We start from the raw sequence: 24,160 nt of genomic DNA, 5'->3' as shown, positions 1-24,160 counted from the left end.
GAATGTGAGAGCATTATTTGGAACAAAATGTAGTGCATTGCCCAGGTTTTTGCTGCTGTGAGCATCAATGTTTTAAAAATAAAACATATTTAGAGAGTTTGACTCTCTTGAGTGGACATCTGCTTTTGAACAATACTGGTATTTTAGAGAACAAAATAAAATTAAGAATTAGACAATTATGCTGTATTTTTACCTTGTTTGTTTCAACCACTTGAGGACAGATTTCTGCTTTGCTGTTGTGATTTACTAATCTAACTGTTGTGTTCTGCTCTTCAAGTTTGGATGTTGCTGCTTTTTGTCAGTTCCCTCTTGCAATCTCCTGACCAGCCACATTGTAATCAGTTGAAATTTAAGAATTGTCAGAGCTTGCTTGAATAAAATTACCTTGCTGATTGTCTTAGTAAAGATATTAGCTACTGGCTGACTAGTTAAAAAAATTGTCAGTCCTGTTTTTCCTGCATTAGTTGCGAAGTGGTGTTTTTTGATTGATTTTTTTCTTTTTTGAAAATAGGTTGGGTTTTCACCTTTCTAAGGAGTGCTGTAGTTAAAAATCCATATTGCCATTTTAGCTTCTGTTGTTTAACATGGGATGGGCAGGTTTGGACAAGTACCTGAAAATATTTTCGATGAAGATGATATGTAATCAAACTACATAGAGCTTCATAGATAAAGGAGGAAAAAAGCCTAAGATGCCTTAATAAGATAATTTTTTTCCTGCAAAGGTTCAGTGTCTTTCATATGTCTCTGCTCATAGATATTCTCTTTTTAAGGGCAATGAAGAGATTAATTTCACAGCCAGGAAATAAAAAAGCTTTTATATTTTTGTCAAGTTTGTAATACTCTATATTAATGGTGGCAAAATTTATCTTTCTGGTCTTTAATGTCAACTTTTTAATTTTGTAACTTTCAAGAACAGAAACTTGCTACTCTGTGAATTCCATATCTAGTAAAGATTAAAAGTGACTTAGGGGGACACAAAAAAGCCACTGTACATTTGAAATACTGAACTTCTAATTGCATTTGTGCAAGCAATAGCCTTTGGATGTGAACCCTTCTGTTAGATTATTAACAGCTGATAGTATTGCTGTATGAAAATCTCTATTACAATGTTGGCAGCTTTTCCCCACTGTTTTTCCTGTTCCTTTGTACTACCTAGCCCATATTTTCTTGGTAAAAGCAGTAAGTTCCGACAGTACAGAAAACTGCTGTAAGAGGAAGCTGTTATGTGGGCAATTCTTTCTGTAGCTATTCCTGAGCATGCTACTTAGTATTAAGAATAAAGCTTTCTCCCTGAGACTTGGGCCTTTTGTTTTAGGAGATGTGATTTGATTAATTATACTTTTCTGGTCACAAAGTTAAGCTGGCTGGGGCTGCCTGAGTTATTCTGTATAATGAGAAGGATTTTCCATTACAGTGCTTGCAAGTCTTTTCTGAAAGCTGATACACTTTGTGTCAGATTTATGTGTAGAAGTGCAAAAAAACAGTTTGACATCTGGACTTAATTTTTAAATATTTTTTGTAAATTGTCTGGTATTCACTACAAATTTGTTAAGGTGGGGTTAAGATGAGTGTTTGCCAATATTAGTTCATGTCAATGAAGAGAGTTACATGCTTGTATAACACACAAGCCTGGAGCACTTCATGTTCTTAATAGTCATATTGTTGGTAAAGCTCAAGACTTCAGAGAAATGGAAAGTTCCATGCTAAAAAAAAGTATATCAGAGTTTTAGGGAAGAGGGAAGTTACAAAGACATATTGTTGTCTAATGAGCACCTGTCTTTCTCTCCTTTATAAGCTCACATAGCAATGGGCCAAGCAGCTGCCAAACCTGCAAGCCCAAAATCTGCAAGAACATGCCAGACTGTTATGGGTAGAAGACATGGAAGAAGACATACCTGGGTTGGCTTTAGACCACTTTGGAATAGTGAAGATGGAGATGCGCATCAACCCAACAAAGACTTCAAACAATTAGACCTGGAGGATGTTCAGGAAGAGAATTCTTTATGTATGTACATATCTTTGTGTATGTGCCGTTTAGTTGCAAACTAAATGGGATGCTTTTGGGTGGAGGAGGAAGGCACATAGAGAAATGTGGAGGGAAGAGAAGAGTCATTTGAATAACGTGTAAAGTACATTGCATATGTTTTCATTTTACCTTCATGCTAAATTTCATTTTATAAAGTATAGTCTAACCTAGGCTGTGTGATTTTGCCTGAATGAGTTAATTCTTTCTAACAAACTAGATAACAATGTATAGTTCAGATTATTTTGTCTTCATAGCAAATTAAAAATCACGCTTGGAAGAGAATGCCTATTCTAACCTTCCATTTGGAACTAGGCTACAGAATATTTGATGTGTCACGTAGCAGGTTGTTCTGTCTTTGTCAGACATAGTGTAAATACAGTGGGAATTAGTTTAAGCCTATAAAAAAATCTTTAAAATTTGTTTTTTATTTGTTTGTACCAGTTAGACTGCTTCCCTTTCTTCTTTAGTGAATACTGGATGCTAGTGTTTCCCAAAATATCTTCTGTGACTTCAGAATATCTTCTGAATAATAATTTTATAGAGGAATACAGGTTGGCTTCTTGGATTAGAAATATAGTCCCATTTCTCTGGCTGAGGTTTTCAGCGAAAAAACCCTCTGCATTTGATATAACCTCAGATCTTCCAAAGTACCTAGGGAAAAAGGACTTGGGAGTGCTGGTTGACACCAACTAAACATGAGCCAGCAGTATCCAAGCCAAGAGGGCCAATGGAATCCTGTCCTGGATCAAGAATAGTGTGGGAGCAGGAACAGGGAAGTGACCATCCCCCTGTGCTGGCACTGGTGAGGCATCTTGAGTGCTGTGTCCAGATTTGGGCCCCTCACTATAAAAAGGACACTGAGGTGCTGGAGCAAGTCCAGAGAAGGGCAGCGGAGCTGGGAAGGGTCTGGAGCACAAGTCTGAGGAACAGCTGAGGGAGCTGGGGGTGTTTAGTCTGAGAAAAGGAGACTCGGGAGGGACCTTCTCACTCTCTACAACTACCTGACAGGAGGTTGTAGTAAGGTGGGTGTAAGTCTCTTCTGCCAATAAATATATAAATAACAAGCAATAGGACAAGATGAAATGGCCTCAAGTTGTACCAGGGGAGGTTTAAGTTGGATATTAGGGAAAATTTCTTCACCAGAGAGTTTGTAAAGAATTGGAACAGGCTGCCCACAAAAGTGATGAAGTCAGGAATTCCTGGTGAGGAGTGCTGGAGGTGTTTAAAAGGTGTGCATACATGGTACTTAGGAACGTGGTCTAGTGGTGGACTTGGCAGTGGGAGACTTATGGTTGTACTCAGTGATGTTAGAGGTCTTTTCTAACCTGACTGATTTTGGGGTTCTGCATCAGCATTTTTCCCTCCTTCCTTTATAGACTATTTTGAACTGTTTTCTTCTAATTTTTTTTTTATAATAGCATCGTGCTGGTTTAACTTTGTCATATGGTCCTGTTCTTGTAGTATTCTGTGATGCAGATTGTCTTGGGATGGTTTTAATTTTTTGTAGTTTGTATATTTTTACTATTGTCTATGCTTCATATATTTTCTACACTTTCATCTAGTTAAAGGGTTATCTCCTGTAAGGGAGTGTTGACATTTATGGAGACCTTCCTACTGTCTCTGTATAATGCTACCACATTTCTTGTTTCAGTTACACAGACATGAACATACAGTTATTTTAGGAGCCACTAGTCATATGCAGTTTTTTAAGGGTGTATTATCTCCTTGTTCTTAATACAGTTGCTCTGTATGTAAATTAGACTAATTAGAAAATGCCTTTTCATTACATTTACTTGTGTATGTTACAGTTCTTCAGATTTCTCTTTGAGAAACGTTTTGGATTGATTTACTTTCTTTACCTGAACTGACTTACATTTTTCCCCAGTTGATACTTATTTTTGTATGGGTAGGTATTACCTAAAATGCTGCACATTTCCTTCCTAACTGGCATGACATTTTATATAGAATCATATAGTATCATTGAATATCCTTGGAAGGAGACCCATAAGGATCATCAGAGTTCAACTCCTGGCCCTTCACAGGTCATTCCAAGAATCACATAATAGAGAGTATCATCCAAATGCTTCTCGAACTGTAAGGCTTGGTGCTGTGACCACTTCCCTGCGTGGCCTGTTCCAGTGTTCAGCCACCCTCTGGGTAAAGCAGCTTTTTCTAAAAGCCAACCTAAACCTCCCCTGACACAACTTTAGGCTGTTCCCTCGGGTCCTGTCACTGGTCACTACAGAAAAGAGATCAGTGCCTGCCCCTCCTATTCCCCTTGGGTGGAAGCTGCAGACTGCAGTGAAGTCTTCCTTCAGTGTCCCTTCTCCAGGCTGAACAGACCAAGTGCCCTCAGCTGCTTCTCATAGGAAGGTTCCTCTAGACCCTCACCATCTTTATGGCCCTCCTTTGGATGCTCTCTATTGTGGTGTCCAAAACTGCCCAAATATTTGAGGTGAGGCTGCCCCAGGTCACAGCAGAGCGGGACAATCCCCTCTCTTGCCCAGCTGGCGATGCTTTGCCTGATGCCCCCCAGGACAGGGTTGACCCTCCTGGCTGCCCGGGCACTGCTGACTCATATTCAACTTGCCATCAACCAGGACCCCCAGGTCCCTTTTCCATGGCACTGCTTTCCAGCCTGTCATTAAATCTCTCATGTAGTATCATCTGCAAACTTACTTGATGTACCTTTGAGTCGTGATTCCAAGTTGTTCATGAAGATGTGGAGCCCCACTAGTGACAGATTGACAGCCTTATGTCACACCATTCACTATAGCCCTTTGTGCCTCACCCATCAGCCAGTTGCTTACCCACCACATGATGCATATGTCCAGCTGTGAGCTGGGGATTTTGTCCAGAAGGATCCTGTGAGAGACAGTATTGAAAGCTTTACTACTTTTGATCAAAAAACTGCATTAACTGGCTTCTCTTGATCCAGTAGATGGGTTACCTTGTCACAAAAGGAAATTAGATTTATCCATCAGGACATTTCCCTCATGAAGCCGTGCTGGCTGTAACCAGTGGCTGCATTCAAATGTTTTTCAATACATCCTGGATTCATATTCTCTGTAATTTTAGCAGTCAAAGTGAAACTGAGCAGCCTGTAGTTTCCATGGTCATCCTTCCTGCCCTTCTTGAAAATTGGGAAATTGTTTGCCAGCTTCCAGTTGACTGAAATAGCCCTGTGATTCTCAAAATCACTGAAAAATTATTGAAGGAGGCCCTGTGATGACATAGCCAGCTCTTTGATTATCCTTGGATGAACCCTATCAGCCCCTCCTAGATTTATAGAGATCCAGCTGGAGCAAGCAGCAGATCCCACACAAGTTTGGGGTCAACTGAGAGTTTATTGTTCTCACAGACGTGGTCCTCCAGCTCGGGGCACTGGGACCCCCTTAGCTTATCACTGGTGTTAGAGATGGAGGCAAAGAGAGATTTAAACACCTTTGCCTTGTTTATGACCCGTTCTGTGAGCTGACCGTCCTCAGCTTGTAACATGCCGTGTTATTTCTGCACTGCCTTTTGCTCTTGCTGTATTTAAAAGAGTTCTTTTTATTGTCCCTTGCATTTCTTCTGAGCTTCAACTCCAGCTGAGCTCTGGCCACATGAATTTTTGCCCTACAGTGACAAGCAGACTCTCTGTATTTCTCCCATATTACCTGACCTTTCTTCCACTGTGCATACACCTTCTTTCTTTGCTTGAGCTTCAGAAGAAGGTCCTTGCTCAGCCAGGTCAGCCATCTGCTTTCCCTGTTTGACTTCAGACATCTTGGAATTGCCTGATTTGGTGCCCTTAGGAGGTGGTGCTTAAAATGTGACCAGCACTGATGAACTCTAGCCCTTTCAGAGGCTTTTTCCTAGGGGACCTCACAAACTGGTTCCCTGAGCAGCCTGGAGTGTACTTCCCTTCTGCCCAGGGCTGAGGTTTTGCTGGCACTTTTCTTTCTGTCACCTGGGGTTTTTTACACTGGATCACTTCATGTTTGCAGTGGCCAAGACCGCTGCCAGTCTCCACTCATGAGACCCTCTCTGTTAATAAGCAGCTGCTCAAGGAAGGCACCTTTCCTAGTCAACCCTTTAGTGCCTGTATCATGGAGTTATCATCCAGGATTTAATGAATCTAGGAAACTGGAAGATGGGTAGGAGGAGATCTAATCTTGTAAATACTAAAAGTATGACTGGTTTTGGTCCTTGGTAACCTACTATATGTGAATTTGCTTGAGCAAGTGGACTGGACTGGATGATCTCCATAGGGGCCTGCCTGCCAGCCTTGGCTGTTAGCAGTTTAGTAATGGAGCTTCAAGATTTTAATTAGATAAAATGTAATTATACAGTATCACTTTCTGGAAGCCAGACTCCCGGTGCTGAGGGGCATAGCTCTCCTAAGATTCCAGTGCCATGAATTAACCAACCTAGTCGTGGATAAACTATTTAGATGAGAGATGAGACTTTCTTTTTTTTTTTTTTTCCTAATTTTTTAGGGTCTTGTAGTTATGTTTCTAAACCCCTAAATATTAACTTAAAGTACTTTCAAGTTATGCAAACCATTTTATGTTCAAAAATAGACAGGACAATTGCCTTGGATAGGACTTTACTTGAACAAAAGATTGATTTTGTAGTAGCAGCAGTATACATATTTTTACCTTTTATAACTCTTGCTGCTAAATTTGATGCTTATTGTCCCTTTATGCAAGAGGTGTTCTAGGGTAATATAACTAAACTGCATTTGTGATGATGCAACTCTTAACTGCAATAACCCATTCAACCCTGCTAATATTTTCTTATGTGGAGTTGTACTCAAACGTACAAAATACAGTGCTCTTAGGATGTAATTTATAGAACCAATAGAGCCATCAAAGTGGCTTTATCTGAGTGTGGCAGAACACACAGTTTAGCCAGTGAATGAATGACTAGTCCAATATGGAGAGAAATGGTTTTTTGAGTTTTTCTGTTTATCATATAATTCCCTTCTTTATAAATAGTGTAAAAATTCTGCTTATGAACATGTTCTTTTAATACTTTTTTTCCTATCACATCCTGAGCTGTAATTGTATAATTTAGGTCTATTTCTATAGGCTTAGTTTGTATAGAAGAGAAAGGAAATATATTAGTGAAGAATGATTGCATCTCTGATAAATATTTCTGCCTATCATTTTGCACTGTGATCCTAGTAAATTATTCCTTCTTTTTATTGAGCAGTTGTTGTAGATGAGAATATTTCTGTTGAGTTTGATTATTCCAATGCATTTTTTTCGTACAGCTTTCTCTGAAAGTTCCAGACCACTAGTTCAAGTTCCTCCAGCTTTATTAGATAAGCCTTTGTCAGAAAATGCTGGAACTAGAGAACCCATTTGCCAAAATGTGTCAAGCCAAACTTCTGAAGTGAACAGGCCACCATTTTCTGTAGTCTGTACTGGTCTGGAAGGTAATGAAATCTCACAAAACTTTATGAATCCTGATGAAAATTCTGAGGACTTTGCAAAAAACACATCTGGAAGACATAATGATTTGAATGGTAAGAATGGAATTGCTTTTGTAAACATTGACTCCTATGAGCCAGATAGCAGTGATGGAGAGGAAGATGATGCTGAAGACAAATGCTCTTCAGTAAAAGATGTAACATGTCTCATTCAGGGAAGAATAGATAACATACTTTCTCAATGTGAAAAAGATGTGGAATGTCTTACGGACTTAGAGTCACGACTGTCTGCTCTCAACTACAGTGTTTCTAGAGAAAATTGTGAAGGAGCAGGACCAGTGCTTTTGGCATGTCCAGACAATAGGACACTTACATCCACTGAAGATCAACCTATATCAAAAAGTAACCTGAGTGGCACCAGCTGTGAAACACAGCAGATAAATAATATAGTGAATGTTGGAATTGGAACCCCTGTTGCTGATGTACTGAATGTCACTGATGGAAAGGCTGACCAAGAAAAGTCATCTGGGCCAGTAGTGAGACCTAAAATTAGAACACGAAATACTGCAAGCCACCTAGAAGGAGAAAAGCAACTCCCTAATGATGATGAAGAGGAAAAACGCCTTTCCTCTCCCTGGAAGAGAATTGGAGTTGCTGATGGCCAGCATTGCCATCCTGAGTGTCCCTTGAGAGACAGCAAAGAGATAAGTTCTGGTATGTTCTTTCTCTCAAGAGTGCGTGGTGATCAAAAGAACACAGAAAGAGACCTAGGAAAAAATGCAGCAACTCAAAACCAAAAAAGTTTTCAAGATGATAGCAGTTTTTGGGACGAGTCTGAAGACTCCAACAGATACTACTTAATGTCCCATGAAGATGAAGACAGGTAAAATTTCAGTTTTATATTTGTTTTAGTGTTGAAGCTTTTGTGTAAATCATGTGCAAAACTGAATAATATGTTAGCAAATGGGACATGGAAACTTTGAGACAATTCTGAATATGATCAGATAACAAGATACCAACAGTTCTTCTTCACTCTTCTGGTAATGTAAAAAGCCTTTACTTGTATCTAGGGTTAGATCGTCTTACCACTAAGGAAAATCAATTGTTTGTCTTTATTTTTACAGAGCAGATGGTGGGTAGAGAGGGAAAGCTTTGTTCAGCATGGTTTTAACAAATTAAGGGTCTTTGAAAGTTCCGTTCAAGAGTTACTCGTTTCAGAATTTGGGGTTTTTTCCATCAAATTTCACTGTTCTCTGTGGCAGCCTATATATGTTCTTGTCTCCAGCCCTTTGAGAGAAATCATTCTTCCTTGTACTGTCTGAAGAATAACTTAATAGGGTTGCATATATCCCCTTTTTAATGGAAATTCTTCAGACTAATAGGTGTTTCCAAAGTAACTATTAATGGTTACAAAAATTTGCCTAGTCTTACTGTATGCTTAGATAATCTTTCTAAATATATATTAAAAAACTTGACCAAACAAAATAAATCCAAAACAAACAACAAAACTTCCAACCCAAAACCAGATAAAGAACCAAATAAAAAAAGGGTTCTAAGATGATAGTATTCAGCTTTAGTTGGTGCAATATCAGATGCATTAGACTACCTATCAGAATTTCTTAGTAGATGTGATTTCTTTTGTAAATTAATCCATTAAAATAACTCAGAGTTAATGAATATTCTTACTTCCATCACCTTTCTTAGTCGTCAATATTGGCATAGAAAAACATTTTCCTGTCTCAGATTAAAATTCTTAAATATAATCTGTGGAAATCCTTCATTCTTGTAATACTTAGTGTATAATGTGCAGTTTTTTGGAAGTACTTAGATACTGTGGAAGTTCTTACAACTTTTATTGACTTGTAATATGAGATATAAGGAGGGTTAATGTAAAGTGAGTTTGTGAGGTAGCATTAATACACCTAAACATACTGGGTGTGGCAGATTGGAAACTGAGCTGTGGGTGTTGTGGATTGCTATATAAAATATGCTCTATTGAGCATGTTTGCTATTCACGTATTTGTTTTCTCTAACTTTTTGACGTGACGTGGCTATTTGACTGCATTTTGAATTTCAGTAGGGATCAACTGTCACTGTATTGAGTGAACCTTCTAAGTGGCATTACCAGTGGTAGCAGTAGTTCATCCTTCTGGAGATTCTGCTACCATTACAATTTTAGCTGCCCACAACTTGTTATTTACTACCCTTTTCTGTGTGGCGGCTGAGCAAATTGTCTTTGAAAAAACTCCCTGCCATTCATCTGTTTGGGCTAGTGAATTACATAATTTGCAGAGAGTCATCCACTGTATCTTTCTATGATTGAAAGAAAAGGATCATTCTATATGGCTTATATGTTGTGAGAGGTTTCACTTTAAATTTGTTTGGCTAAGAGGCAAGGTTGGCTTTGCTTATTATTTGTTAATCAAGCACTGGTGTTCTCAGTGTCACTGCTGCTGTTTCTGTGTTCTGGGAGAAAGATGTGTATACTGAGTCTGGGTTTCTGTTCTTGTTTCATGTACTCTGCAGATGTGGAGGGGGAAGAACAAAACATTTTTACAAAGTAGGATGGGCAGAGTTCATGATTTATTTTTTTTCGTATAGACTGGTTGGTTTTTTTTATCAGTTTTTTATGTATAGTTGACTTGTAATACCTCTATAAATAGCACAAAATTAATTTTTCCTAGGAAAAAAGATTGTCTATATTGAGCACAGTGTTGACAGAAGAGTAGAAAATTGCAGAATGTTGATTTTGTTTCCCCTCAAGCAGTGTTTAAATTCATGCCCTGTTGCCTTGTTTAAATGGCAGCTCAGAATGCAGCGATGGAGAATGGGCTACGGCTATGCCTGCCTGTTTGACTACTGTGGAACAAGAGCAGTCCTCCAGTGAAGAAAGCTGGGAGACTCTCTCGGGCAGGGATGAATGTGAAGTGCAGAGCATCACCCGTGATGTTAAAGAAGAGAACACAAACTGCGGTTTCCAGGAAGGGTATGGCTTTATCTCATATGGCTGACTTCCTGTAGTTTCTGACTTCAGCACTAACAGGGTTATCCCCATGACACTACATAAAAAAGCAGTTGCTATACTAGCAGCAATCATTACAACAATTTGAGTAGTTGTGTGTATTTCAAATCAGGGAAAAAATGACATTTCATGGAAACAATTCTATTTAATGAAAGAGAAATAATGAGGGCATTGGCATGTAGTGTCTATATGTTTTAAGATTTGATATAGTGACTTTAGAAAGCCAGATTACAAAAGCTAATTGTTAAATGTTACATAAAAATCTTCTGATATTGATTAGTACTCCTTGAAAAGCACTTGTTTGACTCTTTGCTCTATTGCTTCTCCTGTACCACTGCTGCTCCTTGTTTTCTGCAGCCCTATCAGTGATTCAAGTAAACCTGAATTACGTGCTTGGTGTATTTTATATAACTTACTTATTTTTCCAGTCATTCAGTACTTTATGAACTGTAGCTGCAAGTCAGAATTTGTAGCTATATTGAGCCAAGGAAAGTGTTTGGTTTTGTTTTTTAACTTAAGCATCTAATATTGGCTTTAGCTTGTGTCTTTATAAAGCAAAAAAGCCACACCTAAGTGGTGTTTCAGCTTCTTCAACTCTTGACATCACCTGTTGCCAAGCAGTTCACTTTGCTGTTGATTCTTTTTTAGTATTCGTATCCCTTGAGGTTTGGAGAATTAGTGTGACTTTATGAAAACTTTACAGAAACTCATCTCTTTCAGAATAACAACAATGCAGCTGTTTAATCTTTAGCTTTGATGTGAACAGCCTGCAAATGTACACAGTTTTAATGTGATTCCTGTGTATTTACCCATTTATAAGGAACATGGGACTCACAGTCCTGTGGCTGTAAATAAACATCCAAGTGACTTGTGCTCCTCTAGAATATTCAGGAGTGAGATGATACTTTCTCCTTATGCAGATAGCTTCCCTTGCAAGTAGTAGCTCTTTGCGTTGCATTCAGGCCAAGCTTTGCCATGAAGACCTTCTTTTTGATAAATAAGAAAATGTTTAGTACCAGATTTACTAACCTTGGTGGGGCTGTACTGCTGACCTTGAGCATTAGACAAATAGCTTTGCTATAGAACCATGAGTGTTACTGAATTCTGGTTCTGAAGCTATTACCACTGGGAGTTTCTTGAATTTTTATGGCAAATCCTGAATTCTTAACCTGGGACTGCTGTCTGGGAAACATTGTCTCTTTAGTCTTTGTTGTATGTTGAGCTATTGTTGTTCACATATGTTTGTAAATTCTCTTAGCTTTTTAATTTTACCTTTTCATTTATTTATTTGAAGGGAGGAAGGTGAGCTTGTTTGGTTTCAGTACCAAGAAGAAGTAGAAAGTAGCAGTGATGAAGAAAATTATCCAATTAATGATTTCATTCATCCTGCATTCTTCCTGTTCAGTGGAAATAACAACTTTGAGGATGACTCCAGTGTGAGTGAAGACATGGATGTGGAGTGGAGGTATGCATTTGATAGTTGTCTGCCTTAATTTCAGAGGTTTTGAAGTTCCTATTTTAGTTTTTATGTAGGTGTTGAAAGTGTACTCGTGGCTGGCTATCTGTGCAATTGCTTCAAAGGCTTATAATCTCAGTTTTAAGATTTAAGGTACTTCAAGTGCTGTGTGTCTTTTAGTGAGAGAAAAAGGATGTAGATTTGCTAAATTAGTCTGTGATTTGAGAAAATTCTGGTGCCCTAAATATTCAAGGGATGGTTGGGCCTTTTCAATTACATTTCAAGATGCTAAGTATAATTAATTTTCAAGTGTAAGTATAACAAAAGTAAAACAATATAAATGTAATCAGCATTCAAGTCAGCCCTTTTTTGTAACTGGTCTTTTCCTCCTTTGTTGTAGGTTAGACATTATAAGCCTCTTTTATTTTTCTTTGAAATGCCATGCAATTACCTAATTTTATCATAATTTTGAATGCTTCACTCAATTTTGTCATTAGATCACTGAAGAATATTGCAATAAACTTATTACAGAAATGCTGCAATACCTGGAGTAAAGTGATATGAGCCACATTCACAGCCTAATCCTAGAAAGTGTTTGTTTTAAAGTGAGCTAGACAGAGGGCTTTCCAGTGAGAGAATTAACACTTGCTCTCTTCCACTTTTTAAAATATAAACTACAGTCCAGACTTACCAAAAACACTGGTATTTTCTCCTTGAGAAGTTATAGTGTGGAAAGGCACAACAGGGACTAACTAATGCATGAAAGTACAAATTAGAAGTGAGGCAGGTGTTCTTGCAATGTCAGGCAGTAAGCCAACAAAGGAATACTATGATAGGGACAAAAGCTGGCTTTTAAATGTTGGAGGTTAGCCTTGGTAAGCTTCCTAATTACAAAAAACAGGAAGGAAGATGTTAATGGTCTGTTAAGTTTTTTCAGTTGACCATATGCAGATCCGCACATGATTTTGCTTGTTTTAAGGTTTGATTTCTGATTGTTGAAAACAGAACTCGGAGGAACTGTCACAGACCTGACACTGGAGCAGGGAAACAGTGTGAGGGGGAAGTAATTACAGAGAGCCACCACCATGCACTGAGCAGAACCCCCATTCCCTGTCTCTCTGCCCTGCTCATGGTAGAAGAACATACAGGAGTCAAGAATGAAGTAGACAAGTTGAGCTTGGAAATAAAAAAAAGGCTAAGGGGAAGGTGTTTTAGTTTTGGTCTTTGCTTTGCACCATCACAATCCATTTCTTTTGGAAATAAATGAATAGAATTGTAGAGCGGCCTAAGTTGAAATGAACATAAAAAGATGATCTGCTTCAACCTTTCAATTAAATTAAGGTTTTCCCTAAGATGAGTCTGTTTTTCCTTTGGTGGTGTTTTATGACTGATCTTCCTGTGTTTATCTTGACCCATGAGCTTTTAATCTTACTTACATGACTGTACAGTTGAGGTAGAGGAGAGTGGGAGATCAGCTGGCTGGGTATCTGGCAGTTATTAACAGGTGATGTGCAGTAAATTGATGTACCCGGCCCTCACGTTGCTACTGTTTACTTTGAAATTAAGACCATGTTTCCTAACCCATATTTTTCAGAACACTTGATGAGTTTGAAGTCCTAGGACTTGCTCTAGACATACCTTATGTGAACCCTCAACTTCTCACATTTGTGGCACTAGAGGGACGCTTAGAAGCTATGGAGGTATTAAAATATTTTTTGTGGTCTTATACTAGCGATGTTGTGACAAATGTTTGTTATTAAATCCTTTTCATACATAATCTGAAATCCAGCAGAAGCAGGAAAAAAAATACTTTCCTGTGTTAGCTTGAGCTTTCAGGTCTACAAATCTGAAAACAAATGTTGGAAATTCTTTTAAATTATGTACTACAAGAAATCATTGATCAGTGCCTCCCCCTTTTAGAATGTGTATTTATTTCCTCTTAATGGAAAAAAAGTTACTGATTTCTACCAGTATAAACTTATGCCATTTCATTTACTCTAAAGAATTTTACCAAATTCTGTATATAACAAAGGAAAGCTTATACTTTGATCTGTACCTGTGAGTTGTCCCAGCTTATTGTTATTTAAGAGAACACATTTGGATGTATCAAATTTTTATATATCAGTAAAAGACTTTTCTTTATTTGACTGTCTTGACTCTGTGTGTTTTAAATAGAGAAAACCCCACAGTAACAAGCAAACAGAAAATCCCAGTCAGAAAAACAAGCCATCCTAAGAAACAAAAAAAAAGCCTTTTAGCTTGTTCTAATCCCATTTGATCTGTCTAATTTTGGATAAACCAGAGCATTTATTATCAAGAACCAGCATCGTTATGATCTTTGTCCTTTCTGTGTTACTTGATGTTGGTCAATGTCAGAGTGAATATAGGGCTACCTGAAATCCAGTTTGATGCAGTGTGACAATTCTTGCACTGCCAGAAATCTCCCCTGGAGGGTATTTGTCAAAATAAAAGTTAAGTGGTATGTAGACATATAGTATGGTGTTACAAACAAGTGAATTGGATGTTTTGTGGGTGAGATAAGTTTAGGGCAGCAAGGAGCAGTTTGACTACTTGCACCTTCTGTAAAAGGTTGAACAGGGCAGGCTGTATGTCATAGTGTTCCTGCAGACAAAATACCAAGGGCACTTTGAAATGCTTTCTAAAGTTGGCAGATAGTGGAAAAATCACAGATAATGGTTTTTTGTTTGTTTGTTTTTGCCATGGATATGGGCAAAGTCAACTACTTTGTGAATAAACTTCATAGACTTTCCAAGGGGCTGGAAAGGGTGTTCCCTGCAGTTGGCAGGCATGCAATTTCCAGGTATTGTGCATCCCCCAAGGTATATGGCAGGTCATCATCATTCATGATCAAACACCATAGGTTCTTTTCCAGCTGTGCAGGATCTTGTTAGCATTACTCAACTGTAGACACTTCAGAACAGCTTGTTAATGGGAAGAAGGTTGATAATAATGGCCAGTCTTTGCGAGCGAAGATCCGGGGAAGGTCTTTACACCTTCCAGCTTGCGCATTGGATTTTTTAGGTGAGACACAGTGTGCGCGGAACTGAGCCCACCCTTTAATCCTAAGGTTCATCTGCCGGGGCCAAGCGAGCTTGGACGGTGGCAGCGAGGTCCTTAGGACGTAGGTGGGTTGCCTTTAAGGGCTAACGAGCTCTATCTGCCTGGGGAGGGTCCCTGACCGGGAATCGAACCCGGGCCTCAGCGGTGACAGCACCGCGCCCTTACCACTAGACCACCAGGGGCTCCCTAAAGAAGGTTGATATCCTTCTTGTAAAGGCAGTATTTTGAAGTTGTATAGAGAAAATTCTTGTCTCTTTCATACTGCTGGTTCTCACTACATCAAAAAAACCCAGAACTACAGAAACAGTTGACCTTGTCCTTTGCACCAAAGCAAGACAATTTTTGTAGAGAGGGGAATCTTAATCCCATCTTTTTTTTTTTTTATTAATTTAGATGTTAACACTTGAAGAGGAGACTTAGTTTATTATCACTGAGTTTTTCTTTCTCATTCCTGTGTAGCATCACCCTAATTACCTGTCAGAATAAAACTGTGTGGTCTTGTCAGGCTGACCTGTAAGTGTAATCCTAGGTGGTTCTGTGCATGACAGGCTGAGAAGATGCTGTAATTTTGCTTGTGTCACCAGGAACAGAGTCTCACTGAACACTGACAGATGATTACAAAGATAGTTATTCTATGATATTTGTGGTATAGGTCACTGTGATTATTGGGCAAGACGGCAAAGATAATTATTTGTGCTTGAAATTAGGCACTTAATTGTCAGAAACTTTACGGTGGGCATGGAAGTCTGGCATATTTGGAATTAGCAAAAAGAAATGGTAACTGAGTAGTAAAAGGAACCATTGTATTGATTGTACCTGAATGGACAACACAGGTTTTGAGTGAGAATTCTGAGTGTTCCCTTCCAATCTCAAGCAGAATTAGAGCAGTATGAAAATGGTTACTAAAAATTGTTCAGAAAATATGAGCAATGTAATTTACTGTAGCTATGAAACACTTGAAAGGGATATAACACAAAGCATCCAGAATTTAAGTGTATCCTCACTGGAGAGGAAGGAGCAGGAGAGATCTGTACCAATTAGTTGAGATATTTGGAGGAGAGAAGTAATGAACACATTAGATATTTGTTTTGAAAAGCCATGTTCTGTAAGACTCTGGGTTCCTAACATTTAATAAAATACGTGTGGTTTTTTTTTACTCCATTTCTTTTAAAGAAATTGTGTAGCTGGCAGTCTCTGATTTACTTCATTAGGAGTATAGAACAGGTTGGTTGTCTCTGCAGCATCAGTGACTTCATGAGTATTTCCTGTGCCAGTTCACAGATGTGAGAAGCTCAAACTCTTGTAGGCTGTAGCACTCTGTTTTTAACAGGACAATGTCCAGCATTTTGTTAATGGTACATGGAGAAGTAAACAGTCACACAAATAATAAGAGGAAGGAAATAACTTCATATCTTCAAAATACATTTATCTTATCAAAGTTGTAAAACAGGCACTGCTTTGCTGTGCTTTGTTTTTGAAGATGTGGTTTTAAGCATCAGAGTCATTGTGAGGCTTTGTGTCTGTGACATTTCTTTTGTATAGGTTTCAAAAGCAAGCAATACAGTGTTTTCTGTCGGAAAATATCAATACTGGATGTAGACACAGAGGTTTGACACATCGGTAATATTGCATCCCTCTGTCCGCCTGGGATCTTACCTAATTTTTTCACCTGTGATAGTTTATCTAATTAAGCACAGTGTTTTTACCTACCACTTATTCTCAGATCATTGCAGTTGTAGCAAAAGAACATTACAAAGACTAAAATAATTTTAATATTACTAAGGTAATGTTGTCTGCTGTAGCAGAATTGAATGTTTTTAAGTTGTTATATTGGAGCAGTGTACCTATTTTGCAGAGGGACTTGCATACTGCAGTATGGATAACTATCCCAGGATTTCCTTTATGTTTTCAGATTTCTAGATCTTACACTTCTTACTAGGAGAGTTTTGTGGCCATTAGATAAATAATTTTCAGGCTGATTAGAGCAGTAAGTAATTGCACCCGAGGGGTATGACTATTTCATTCAGGATAGGAACCCAGTGCTTCTGTGTTTCTTGGCTCTTCAGTTTCAAACAGGTCAAACAGCTCTTCAAACAGGTACATCTAGTACATTTCTCAGCAAATAAACCCAAATATTCTGAGTTCTCTGATTTTATGGCTTTTTCCTACTGAATATCCTTTCAGTGTCTTACAGGGTTGAATGTATGATATAAACATCAAATACACTTGCTGTAGCCTTGGAGTCTTAAAGGAGTCTTAAAGATGTTGTATGGTGAAAAATTTAAATTCAAACTGAAGTTACTTCAGAGCACTGTCTGTTAAGATGAGCAACATCTATGTAGATGCTGGGTTTTTATTTCTGGAAGCTTACTTTGGTAGTGTAGCCAAAGTACTTAATATTTTTGTTTGTGCCTGAGTAATTTAATAGTTCAAACCAGGAAACACATTAATGAGGCATTTATTTTCAGAAAGCAAAATGCAGGGACAGTTTTATATTGGCAAAATGTATGTCATTTTCAACTTGCTGCTGTTTCTGTAACTCTATAAAATTAACAAATGTTTATTAGAGATTAATTTATGACTGTCCTCATACTCTAAGAAGGCTTAAAAAAAAAGGCATTACTGTTTTGACTTTGTTTCATCTCATTCATTACAAAAATAGAAATTATGTAATGGCTAGTTTGACTTCCGTTTAAGAAAGTTATAGTATTAGAATTGGATTCCTTTTCCTGCTTGTTTTTATATGAAATGTTACATTTGTGAGTAAGAGAACTTGCTATCTGCTCATCCCTTTCAGGCTGCTCTGGCACAGTTGGAGTCTCTTGCCATTGATGTTGAACAGACTCATCCACCAGCTACTAAGGAAACCATAGATTGTCTGCCAGTGGTTCTCATCACAGGTGACTACAATTATCTGGAAAAATCATGAAAAAGTAGTTTCCACTAAGTTTTTAAGAACAACTTCCTGTAATATCTCACAATATATAAACATGCTTACTTCCAATGTTGTTTTAAAAGCTTTTGAACCTTGAATCAGACTGAGTATAATTTTGATCTATTTGGAAAACTAATCTTTACTAGTGATAGTGTGACTTGTATTTTGTACCCATTAGTGATACTGTTGATAATATATGAATTTTCATTTGAGTTCATCTTAGATACAAAACAAGATAATAACGTTTTTTCTTCATCATGTGTTTAGGTCAAGATCAGAGTTGTACGATCTGTTGCAGTGAATATGTGAGAGGTGAATTCGTGGCAGAACTGCCCTGTCATCATTTGTTTCACAAACCTTGTGTAACTCCTTGGTTGCAGAGAGTAAGTACTAAAGGATTGGTGGGGGGATTTTAGGGGTTTTGTGTATTCTTCTGGGGAGAAGCAACTTTCAACTTTTTGAAAATGATGGTGGGATTGGGATGAAATACCAAAAAACAACTGGCTTTTACATTTATGCATTGTGGAACCAAAGTCTAGTGCAAGTGAAGAGAGAAATTTATATCTGTACTTACCTGAAGGGCAATTTCTTGAATAGAGAGGATATTTTTATGACAGGAATGTTTTGCTTTTAGTCAGAATGAAAGATGTGGTTGAGTTATAACTTGTTCTGGTACAAGAAAACCTTTCTATACTGTCCTCCTAGCTTGAAGTAGAGATGATGGTTTGGTATTCTCTGAGAAGAGCAAAGGGTCTGCTCTGTTTTGCCACAATGTCAGGCCCATTTATGATGTAGGGCTGACAGGAGAAATACTGAAATGCTTATAGATTAATTTTTAAAAATTGTGTTTAGTAATTCCATATTGTATCATTTCATTTTCATAACCTGTAATAAGTTTCCTTCCAAATGTTTTAAAAAGGCTGGCGTTATATCAAAGCTAGACTAAAAGAACTACAATTAATGAATTTGTATTTTTTTTCCCCTTGCACTTGCACTCTCCTTTATGTGCAGTGTGAGCCTGGACTTGTTAGTTCTCAGTCTACAGGATAACACGTCATGTTCTCAAGAGCATAAGAGAAAGGTTAATTGATCACACTAAGGAGGTCCTATCAGATCACATCTAGCATGGAGGGTTGGTAGGTTTAGTTGGTGTGTTTATAATTTTTTTTTCCATGATAATGTTGATTTGATTACCACCTTGATTTTGCTTGTTTTACATGTCTTGCCTTTTTTCTGCTGTCATAGTAAACTGCTCTTCCTGAAAACTAGGACTTATTTTTAATCCTTACCTCAGGAAGAAAAAAATCCCACATGTAAAATCAATGCTTTGCAGAAGAACTTGGAGAAAATCTGGTGCATTTTCTGTGTAACTGGTGTAAAAGCAAAACAAGTCTTTCTTCTGAGTTTATCTGTCTCTTGGCTCAGGTAGCTATCCAGTCAAATTTGAGCTTAAGACAGAGCTGTTGCGAAGACAGTAAATACTTTATAAATAATAACTTTTAGCTTTTCAGTGAAATTGAATGCGAACTGTGCAAATGACCTGGTATTTTCTTCTCTTTTTATAGTCGGGAACATGCCCAGTTTGTCGTCATGTGCTTGCTCCTGTGCTTCCTGAAGCAGCTGATGACACTTATCGTTAACTGATTGATTCAGTATCTTCTACTCAGAGTACTACAAGACCTTCAATCTAGGGTCTGAAATAAAATCTGCCACCAAAATACAAATTTTGCCTGTTTAATTATAAGGTGAAAACAATTCTGTATAAAATATTAACAATCATAAAACAGCTTGGGTGGGAAGGCACCTCAAAGATCATCCTGTTCCAACCCCCTGCCATGGACAGGGACACCTTTCACTTGACGAGGTTGCCCTGAACTCCATTCAGCCTGGCATTCAGGGATGGGGTGTCCACAGCTTCTGTGGGCAACCTCTTCCAGTGCCTCACCATCTTCACAGCAAAGAACTTCCTCCTAACATCTAACCTAAACCTGCTCTCTTTCAGTTTGAAGCCATTCCCCCTTATCCTGTCACTACATGTTCTTGTAAATAGTCTCTCTCCATCTTTCTTGTGAGCTCCCTTCAGGTACTGGAAGGCCAGATTGAGTCATCCCAAAGCCTTTTCTCCAGCCTGAACAATCCCAGTTCTCTCAGCCTTTCCTCAGAGAAGAGGTGCTCCATCCCTCTGATTATCTTCATGGTCCTACTCTGCACTTGCTTCAACAGGTCCATGTCCTTCCTGTGCTGGGACCCCAGAGCTGGATGTGGCACTGCTGGGGTCTCACCAGAGCAAAAGAGCAGAATCCCCTCCCTCACCTACTACCCACACTGCTTTGGATACAACCCTGGATATATTTGAGTTTCTGGCCTGAGTGCACGTTGATGGCTCATGTCCAGCCTCTCACTCACCAGCTCCCCCAAGTCCTTCTCAGCAGGGCTGCTCTTGGTCTGTTCATCCCCCAGCCTTGTGTTGATACCAGGGGTTGCCCTACGCAGGTGCAGCCCTTTACACTTGGTCATGAGATTTCCTGAGCTTGTCCAGCTGCCTCTGGCTCCCCCTCTGCACCACTCAGCTTGGTGTCATCTGGAAATTTGCTGAAGGTGCACTCAATTCCTTCATCTGTGTCATTATTGAAGATATGAAATCCACTTGTCCCAGTATGGGTCCCTGAGGGACACTTCTTGACACCTATCTCCATCGAGACATTGACCCATTGATCACTGAAAGAAGGAATAAGCAAATGTGAAAAATAAGCTTTTTTCCTTACAAGGTTCATGCTTTCTATACATGCACTAGTACATTCAAAGCATTCAAATTCCAGCAGGTTTGAAAGGATAAATTACTTAGTTTGGCTCTTAGACAGAGAGGTAACAGTTTTTTCCTAAATAGCCATAGCAGAAGCAGTTGATGTAGTGTGAAGAGAACTCCCCTTTGAGTCAAAGGGTTTTGGATGAGCTGCCTCATCACAGTCCCTCTACAGCTTTACAGACACTGTCCTTGTTATACAGGGCAGAAAACTGTTTTCCTCCTTGCTTCCTTGTTCTGTGCTTGATTGAATACCTGAGAAAAATGAACTTCTTTTTTTAATATATTAAAGCTGCAAAATGCAATTATTCTTTACTTCTAAAACAATCATTCCCTACAAACCATATGAAGCTGTGAAAGAGTGTGAATTGGAGTATTTGTATTCAAAGGGACCTTATAAATCACCTGCAGATCACTTTCCATGAGTCCACGTTCCTCAAAGCCCCATCCAGCCTGGCCTTGAACACTTGACTCAGCTGCATCATCTCTGGACTGCTTGTTCCAGTGCCTCCTCACCCTCACAGTAAAGAATGTCTTCCTAATACCTAATCTAAACCTACTCCTGATTTAAAACCTTTACCCCTCCCCTTATCACTAGAGTCTGCCCTAAAAAGTCTTTCCTCATCTATCTTGTAGCCCCCCCTCTTGGATACTGGAAAGCTGCTCTAAGAGCTCCCTGGAACCTTTTCCAGGTTGAAGACTGGAGGCTCAACCCCAGCTCTCTCAGCCTGTCCTCATAGGGTGCTTAAGCCCCCTGATCATTTTGTGGCCCTCCTCGGGGTCTGCTTGAGCATGTCCATGACTTTGTTATGCTGAGGGCTCCAGAGCTGTGCTCAGTACTCCAGGTAGGGTGGGAGCAGAGAGGCAGAATCCGCAGACATTGCTGTGTCATGTCAGACTTTTCATCATCCAACACCCTGTTATGATCTGGTTATTAAAATTATTAGAAATGCCTCTGCGCAAATAAAGGTGAAAATGAGACCAGATGCCAAAGCCAATAGTGTGGGTTTTATTTAATGCTAAATGTGAGGCAGAGAAAGATAGAAAGAAATAAAAAAAGAAGCGGGGGAAGAAAGAAAGTGACAGAGAAAGATTACAACAGAAAATGTATCACCACACCATGTAAGGTGGCAGCATTCCGTTAATCCAGTTCTTCTGGTCTTCTTCGTGGGGAGGGTCCCACAAAACATGGAGTCCAGTGTTTTGTGTTTCCATTGATATATGTTCAGGAGATTCCAGGCACCTCCCCTGGAGGTGGGGAGTGAAGGTTTTCAGTCTCTTGGACCAGGGTCTGGATTTGTTCCCACTACCAGCACATTTCTGGTTGAGTGCACTGTCCAAGGGAGTTGAAGTTTTCTGGCCTCTTTATCTTTACATTCCCTTTAATTCCCTTTTGTCATCCTTGTAACTCTGTAATCTGACCTGCAGAACTCTGCAACCCATCTCACTGCTTGGACTCAGGACAGAAACAGATCACCTTGAAGTAACTCCTCAGGCATTCAAGAATCCAGTTCAGAATCACCCCTTTCTTCTTAAAATCTCTACAGGTTTTTGCAGTTTACCTCTGAAATACAGCCCCTAACTTGTCTGTCCACCATCACTTCTCTTTTTTGGAGGGGTATCTTTTACAGGTGTCCTCCTACCCCTTTCTACAAACCTCTTTCACTGGCTTCCAGTTTTGCTCTGGGACCAGCATGTGGCCTTTCCTTTACTGATACAATGGCATCGCAGGGGGTACAGTCTGTTCCGTTCATTTCCCTCAGCAGTGACTCTGCTTTCCTTCCTTTTGATAATCACCTCTTAGAAACAGTAGAAAGAGAGGCAAAAGCTGTGGGCTTTAGTTAAAAATGTGGGAGGCAGGTGGAGGTGAGTGGCCAGAGAAGAGTTCCAGACTGCTCTGGAGGTGGGAGCAGTGAGGGCTTTCAGAAGGGTGGATTGTCTTCGTACCTTCTCCAGCTACACTCATCCGCAGGGGGATGGTAGGGAGGTTGGTCCAACATTACTCTGCCTGACATCAAAATAAGCAGAGCAGGTGACCTGCCTCTTTTTGACTATGTGTGAGGTAGCAGGGTAATCACAAAAGCAGTTCTGAGAAAGACTACATTTCAGATTTTTGGTGTTGTATAACAAGCAATGGCTTGTTTGCTTGCTAGTAGGAAATTCATTAGATTTTGTGGAAATAATATATCACCATTTAAGTAAAAAGAGAATTCAAATATTACATTCACTTCATATTAATCACAGTGAACAGTCCAGCAATTGATGGATGAAATTGTAATTTGTAGCTGTTTAGAGTTAAGGATCAGGAAATTTATTTATAGTGTAACCAGTAAGATTATTACCACTGAGTAAAATATACTGCTATTGTTGGAAGACTCATTCTTGCTCAGAAAGCCAAGGCAAAGACTAAAAGAAATGAAATCAAATTTCCTCTTTGATTGCCCAGCTGTTCTTTTACCTTGAAAATATGTTATTTTTTTTCAGCTCCTTTTTTTTGAGACAGATGTAATGAGGTTTTGTGGAACACTGAGGGTATACAAAGAGAGCCCTCTTTACATTGAGGCTTGATTGATTATGGAGTGGGGCTCAATCAGTGAATTGTTGAACAACTGGCAAGTACTAGTGGATAAGGCTTCTCGTCTTGTGTTATAGGGAGACAAATGGGCTGGCAGTCATCTCTCTGTAGCCTTTAAAAGTACAGACCTGATATCAAAGGTGTAAACCAGTGTTCAGTGCCACAGACTGTTGCAACCTTATCACTGAAATCCAGTGCAGACTAACCAAAACAAACTCTGGTACTAGTCAGAGCCAAGGCCGTACAAGACTTCATTGTGCACTCATGTCACATTCCTCACATGCAGTGTAATAAAATAATTTAAAATAAAAGTTCCCTGGGTTTGAAGAAAAATCTATCAGATTATTTTACATGGAGAAAGTGCAGGATATTTTGCTGAGAATATGATATATTTGGCATGGATGTAATTTCAGTGTGTACTCCCAAAACGTATTTACAGATGCATTATCTTTTGCTTTGAACTTGCAATAGCATCATTTCTGAAAAGGTCCATTGTGTTTTAGTAAATTTAAGACTACTGCCATAAGGGACACATTTTAAAGCAGCAATACCAGGGTTGTTTATTTCATAAAACAAGTATGTGTAGCTGTAGGAATCCTGTTCCACATTCTGCCTTTAACAGAACAATCTCTCTGTAATGATGGAGTAACGTATGAGAACATCTGAACTGATACTGTGAATGCTGTAGGTATCCTGTTCTGAAAAATGCCAAAGGTTGGAAAGGAAAAGCAACCCTGGCTTAGTAATTTGGTTTTTATTTTGTCTGCATGTTTTTGGAATCTGTCTTCTTTCCCCTGTTTTTTGCGTTGTTGAATGCTTTAGGATATTCACAATGGAAAACAG

The 24,160-nt window shown here is 38.9% G+C and overlaps 1 protein-coding gene across 7 annotated transcripts in view; it reads left to right on the top strand.

Annotated features, from left to right (window-relative positions):
• Positions 1–24,160, top strand: part of PJA2 (praja ring finger ubiquitin ligase 2) — a 75,095-nt gene that overhangs the window by 7,517 nt on the left and 43,418 nt on the right. For 4 of the 7 annotated variants that reach the window (XM_050328401.1, XM_050328399.1, XM_050328400.1 and 1 more), the window contains exons 3-10: positions 1,796–2,005; positions 7,287–8,328; positions 10,252–10,431; positions 11,762–11,932; positions 13,518–13,623; positions 17,802–17,904; positions 18,207–18,322; positions 19,505–19,663. In XM_050328401.1, coding sequence (XP_050184358.1) covers positions 1,807–2,005; positions 7,287–8,328; positions 10,252–10,431; positions 11,762–11,932; positions 13,518–13,623; positions 17,802–17,904; positions 18,207–18,322; positions 19,505–19,579 — 1,992 coding nt within the window. In that variant the 5' untranslated portion in view covers positions 1,796–1,806 and the 3' untranslated portion in view covers positions 19,580–19,663. Of the gene's footprint in view, positions 1–1,795; positions 2,006–7,286; positions 8,329–10,251; positions 10,432–11,761; positions 11,933–13,517; positions 13,624–17,801; positions 17,905–18,206; positions 18,323–19,504; positions 19,664–24,160 lie in introns of those variants that run through there. The other 3 variants (XM_050328404.1, XM_050328405.1, XM_050328406.1) reach the window with 2 other exon arrangements.

This window comes from Myiozetetes cayanensis, unplaced genomic scaffold (assembly GCF_022539395.1).
Source record: "Myiozetetes cayanensis isolate MyiCay16 unplaced genomic scaffold, myiCay2020 scf4, whole genome shotgun sequence".
NCBI classification, from domain to species: Eukaryota; Metazoa; Chordata; class Aves; order Passeriformes; family Tyrannidae; genus Myiozetetes; species Myiozetetes cayanensis.
Note: the sequence above shows the minus strand (reverse complement) of the source record. Positions and strands in the feature narration are given on the sequence as shown.